The following is a 5,590-nucleotide window of genomic DNA, read 5'->3' on the forward strand; positions in this document are numbered from 1 at the left end:
AATGTGAAGTTAAAAGGGTTGTGGGATTATCTAGGTTTAATTATGCAAAGTACCATTGTGTTAACTGTAAAGTCAGTATAATGGGATACAGACATTACATACAGTTGTCGTGCATATACTTCATAGTTTAATGTATTTTTAGACAGATACAAAAATGAAAATTGAGAAAAAATGACGCATCTTAACATAAGAAAATCACTTCACTGACTATGATATTTTTAAATGAATTTTAATAGCGCAATTTTACTATACAAATAATAGTTTTTTTTCCACTATTATAATTGCAATGCACAAATATATTGCTTACATAAATGTATATACAGTATGATGCAAGAGTTCTTCCTACACAGTTGGATGGAGATGGTGGCATGCAGCATCTGTCTTTGGGACCCTGGCGTCCTGGACTCGGGGTGTTGGTGTGACGGCGATGCGAGACGTGAGGGGACACACATATCGGAGAGCACTGCTCCCATCACCACAGGGTAGGGTCTTCGAATCTGAAAATATAAAAGAACAGATTTTAAAGGACTGGGTTTCCGCAGCTAAAAGATTAAAAAAGTTAATAGGAGAACCGTTTCAGGTGTGTTTTGTTTTGGTATCACGATGCATGTTCAGAATCTGCTGGAGTTTGGCCCCATTGCTCTGTGTAGTTAAGTTTGTACACAGCACAGGCTGCACTGTGTGAGTGCGTCAGAGAGCAGCGACAGGCCGGCGTCCAGGAGAGCTGCCTGGGAGGACTTCAAGCTTTCTAATGAATCAGCACAGAGGACATGTGTGGGTGGAGCGAGACATCACCGACACAAATGACAACAATAATAATAACGACGGCAAAGAAAAAGAATTTTTGTTTCTACTGAAGGATCTCAGTACGACACGGGTGGAACTATCTGGAGATGTGTCCCGAGAACTTTAATCCTACGGCGTCTACTCAAAGCCTGCTGGCGTGTCTTGTGTTCATTCCTCAGCCACGATGACAGAATGACATTAACATGAGAGTGAAATTCTGTCATTTCTATGCATTGACTTTGACAGAAGGAGTTTCTAAATGTGAGAAAGGACGCAACAATAAATCCGCTGAGGTAAACAAAGCATCAGGAATTACTTTTCCATCAGCTTGAGTGGAAAAAGCTCCCTATTGAAGAAAGGGGACAGCGATGTGGAGCTGGAACGCGTGCAGTGTTAAGAAAAGGCACTGTGAGAAAACAAGTGGGAATTCTGTCAGAAGGCAGCTCTCACGTAACGTTTGAATTCAAGTGCCCACTAGCAGACGATTCTCCTATTTTGTAATAAACTTTGCAACAAAACTTCAATGGCAGCGCCGTCCCAGCGATTCTCTACAGTGTGCCACTGCGGGCCCCTCCCGGCAGGAGGAGAGAAATTCGGAACTGCGCTAGGGTTGTTAAAAGGGATAAGACATTCACAAACATTTCAAATCTGCCAAACGCACTCGGCACTGCGTGGAAGTGAACGGGCCTTTGTACCAGGTCGTCTGCCACCTGTTGGCGCCCTACCTGGTCCTGGGAATGCTCTCTGTGCTCTCTCTCAACAGCAGGTCTGAGAACAAGGAGTCGGGGCTGGACCGCTTCCCATACCTGTGGAAGGACACCGACAGGGTCGTCAGCAACCCCATCCTTCGCTGAAGCCGTCAGACGTGCGCAGCGCAGAGACCATGAGAAACACTCGCTTCACCGCGCAGGAACAGCTGATCTTAAAATATCTAGGCGTTAATATCTAAGCCTCGGGCTGCCGATGAGAACGGTCCGATCTCACATGCGGCTGTGAGCTTCGAGCAGCTCGGGGAAACTTCCGCGGGCCCGGCTAATGGTGCTCCGCACCGGGCTAGGCGGAGCGATCCTGCAGCCCCGTGTTGTCGATAAAACGTGCATCTCGGAGCCGACATGACTGCGGCAGCTCTGGACTCCAGACTCGACCGGCTGACCTGGCCAGCACGTCGCAGCCGGGCGGAAAATACGGTCTGCGGCCCGGATTCGAACCCGTGTTCCGAGGCAGCTGCGGATGAATATTTTCCCTTGAATTCTCTCGCTATCCACGGTCTGTCCTGATAACTTTATCCGTGTCTTGGAAGATCCGCGAAAAAAAGGAAATTTAGCTTTGCGAAACATCACGCTCTATTATTACAGGAGAGGGGGAAGTAAACGAGTTTAGTTTTTCTCAGAAGTAAAAAGGTCTGTTTCCGCAATTTAAAGTACTTGACCCAGGGAAAAGCACAGGCTAGTAATGTCACTTTTGGAAATGTTTTAAAACATTTTAAAATACATTCTCAGAACTAAAAGGCAGCCGGGTGGCGGCTGAACGCTCATCTCAAGCTATTTGTATCTATTTCCCACTCGCTGCGGGCCAGACGCAGCGCTCAACAGCTGGGCGGTCTTACTGCGCTGCTGAAATTGGGAAAAACGCACGAATATATGTTTCACATCGCTCCACAAAATACGACTGACAGAGACTTTAACAAAGGCTCTCTTCCACTATTTATTACAATCACAGCTTGAAGATGACGCAGAGGCTACTACAAGAGTTCTCTGCCCTGACAATCCTGAACAATTTCCGAAAGTGCTTGTGGCACCTCGGGGTTTTAACAAAACAAAATGTCTCGAACTCAGCGAATTCCCTCTGCTCGACACCTGTTAATGAGCTATGTTTATACCATGGAATTAATCCCAATAACATCAACGGGAAAAAAAATCCAAACTATATATTTTTTTTTTTGTAATCGAAGAGGCCAGTAAGAGACAATGATCCGTATCTGTGAGCGGAAAGAAGACTTTTCCAGACCGCGGTCGCGCCCTTACCGCTGCCGGGTGATGAGGTTGATGTAGTGCCTCAGGGCCGAGTAGTATCTGGCCAAGTCCTCCGCCGGCGCGTCCTCGCCCGGGTTGTCGGGTCTGGGGGGGTACGCCTCGGCCGGCGTGCCCGCGCAGATCAGGGTGCAGAAGGCGACGGCCAGCACTCCCGCCCACAGGCCCAGTGTCGACTGCATCTGCGGGGACAGGGAGACGGGACCTACCCTGATACAGGCTGTTCAAAAAAGGCGTTTCAGCGACCCTTGCCACTAAATCGCCATCATAATTAGTATTTTGCAGAATGGATAACTGTTTACACAACTATGCAGACCTGTACGGAAACAAAAGGAATATGGTTTTAGCACGACTAATCTGTAGCGTTGTAAAGGATGCTATCTGGTCAGACGTTGCGCTTTCGTCTTTGGACAGCTGTGTGTATTGTACACCGTGCCACACCGTTTCCCACTGCATGAATGACTTTCAAGCAGTCGTGTTTCTGCCCGTTTCTAAATATGGTCTTTAATACAGAAAGAGACAAGGTGTCCCATAAAAAAGTATAAAACTAAATATACATCCACAATTATGTACTGTTAGCTTTTTAGACAGCAATTGTTTTTTAAATAAAATTGAGTTACCTTCCAAAACGTTGAGCAAGTGTATTTATTCTGACCGTGAGAGGGAGATAACTGTAAACCCAGTAAATCAGTTTCCACCCGGCGTGTTACTCTGTACGTCTGACATACCGACGCTGACGCTCCTGTCTGTAAAGGCGCCAGACCGATCGAGCCCAGTACCTGGGATACGGCCTGTTAGTAGGAGCTTGGCTAGTGTTCGCATTACCACGAAAACAGCGTGGAGAAGCGGTTAGGATTGTCGTCTAAGTGCGAGGTGAGGTGAAGTTTGACACGGCTGTGTCTTCCCGACACATGATCTGCTCAAGCGAAACGTAAGGTTACCACGATACACCTAGATCCCCAAGTGAGAAATTGGATATGTGACCTAGGTATCGAAACACAGCGGATTACAGTGGTTAAAGTAATTAAAGAGAACCCCAGAGCTCCAGCTCGGATAATTGTGTCGTTAAGCGTTTAAGTGAAAGAACCGAAGAGTTTTGGAGAAGCAAAGCATCGCTTTATAACATACTTTCTTACATGGATCAATTCAAAAAAGGGGGCAGTTTTGCAACAAAAATAAATGTCAGTTTACAATACCCTCACAGAGTGGACTGAATTCCCCCAGTGCGCCATGCGAAGGCGCTCAGTAGTGATACAGCAGTCGTGCAGGAATAGGAGCGAGCGGCGGGCGGTGTACTCACATTAAGCTCTGGAACAGGTGGTCTCAACGCGGTGACAGGGGTCCAGGCGCGCTCACAGATGCTCTCTGGTCGCGATCTGCCATTCGGGGGATTTTATACAAAGCGCCATTCGCCACTGGAGGAGGGGTCTGGGTTCAACCACGCACCGCTGAGCACAATTCTCTTATCGCACCTTTGCAAAAGGAAAGCACACGTCAGTACATGAGCTGTCATCCCTCGTTAAAAACGACTCCAGATAAAAATGATTGCTTTCCGTCGGAAATAGGGAAGAGAAAAAAGATTTCCCCCTAAACACTTTATTTCTTCTTTTTTTTTAAATTCAACTCAAGAAATGAACTAGGAGGAAAAAAAGGCGAACTACACAAAATAAGAGTGAACTGAAATAGCATTCGAAGATGCGACAGGTGCAGGTGTAAAGGCTGCGGTGACGGTCCTTATCTTTAACGATAGAGCGCAGTGACAATGTGCGCGGAGAAAACGTGGGCAGCCTCGCCAATCGCCGCTGCACTGCCGAGACGAATGCGGACCCGTCAGCTCCGAATCTGGGCCCCTGCCAGAGTTCCTGAGGGCTGAGACTGTGGCTTCGATTCTAGCAGTTTTTCAGGGTCATGAATACAAGTGTTCCCTGTTCATAAATCCAGCCAGCTGCCCTGTCGGTTCATTTTTTAAAATATTATTTAATAAGTCCTTTATTAAAACATGGATAAGGCGAACGAACATGTTGACTAATGAAGCGAATCATTACATCGAACAGGTTATTTAAGTAAAGAAGAAGACACTGGGGCACTGTGGGTTTTTTTTACATCTGGCGTGCTCTGTTTCTCTCGTTTTCTCCTTTAACGACACACAGATCAATCAGCGACACACGGACCACGGGACACACGAGGAAAGCCCGTGGAAGAGACCAAGGGGTGCCGGAGTTTGGAGCGGCCGTGTTGCCGAAACCGATACCCTGGCTTCGTTCAGCTCTCTCATGAGTTTAAAATTCACATATAATCCTTTTTAGAAATAAAGAAACAGGCGCGGAGTTCACAAGCGAGATAAATATATTCGTGGTACAGATAATTCATAATTCACACCAGCCGCTCAGCGCTCATTTCTATCCCTAGTCAGAACTTATCCAGACCTCTGACTTTATTTTCTCCCGATGAAGACTTGAAGAGGCGACGCCACGGTGCACGGTCCCTCTCCCCGTGAGCAGTTTACTCCTGCGGTTGAAGAGAGCTGGGCTTTGTGAGGAAAGACCCCAAAACTTTTGACGGAAATTAAAATCGAAAGAGTCCTCAACATCGTGCCGGACATCATTTGGGTCCCACGGCTACGGCAGGCGTTTCAAGAAACAGCATCCTTCAGAATAAAATATGTCTAACGTAAACGCAAGAATGCAGGTACCCATGAATTTTCTTAATCTCATCTTAAAATGTATTGGCTTTAACATATAGTTCAGCTTCTGAGCTCATGGCCCTTGTAAGCG

At 46.8% G+C, this 5,590-nt stretch overlaps 1 protein-coding gene across 1 annotated transcript; it reads right to left on the bottom strand.

Moving 5' to 3' along the window:
• Window positions 1–213: 213 nt before the first annotated feature.
• npy (neuropeptide Y) lies at window positions 214–4,276 on the bottom strand. Its single transcript, XM_088600357.1, has 4 exons — window positions 4,117–4,276; window positions 2,811–2,998; window positions 1,512–1,592; window positions 214–497 (listed from the first exon to the last, which is right to left on the bottom strand). The coding sequence occupies exons 2-4, from the start codon at window positions 2,996–2,998 to the stop codon at window positions 473–475; spliced, it is 294 nt and encodes a 97-aa protein (XP_088456483.1). The 5' UTR covers window positions 4,117–4,276; the 3' UTR covers window positions 214–472.
• Window positions 4,277–5,590: the final 1,314 nt, after the last annotated feature.

This window comes from Lepisosteus platostomus, chromosome 12 (assembly GCF_059453375.1).
Source record: "Lepisosteus platostomus isolate fLepPlt1 chromosome 12, fLepPlt1.hap1, whole genome shotgun sequence".
Taxonomy (NCBI): Eukaryota; Metazoa; Chordata; class Actinopteri; order Semionotiformes; family Lepisosteidae; genus Lepisosteus; species Lepisosteus platostomus.

What these genes read in the sequence shown, in the direction of transcription:
- npy (XM_088600357.1), bottom strand. Translation starts at nt 2,998, where the DNA reads ATGCAGTCGACACTGGGCCTGTGGGCGGGAGTGCTGGCCGTCGCCTTC. An exon ending in AACCTCATCACCCGGCAGCG is followed by an intron (nt 1,593 to 2,810) that starts GTAAGGGCGCGA and finishes GTCCTTCCACAG; the next exon opens with GTATGGGAAGCGGTCCAGCC. An exon ending in GAGAGCATTCCCAGGACCAG is followed by an intron (nt 498 to 1,511) that starts GTAGGGCGCCAA and finishes TTATATTTTCAG; the next exon opens with ATTCGAAGACCCTACCCTGT.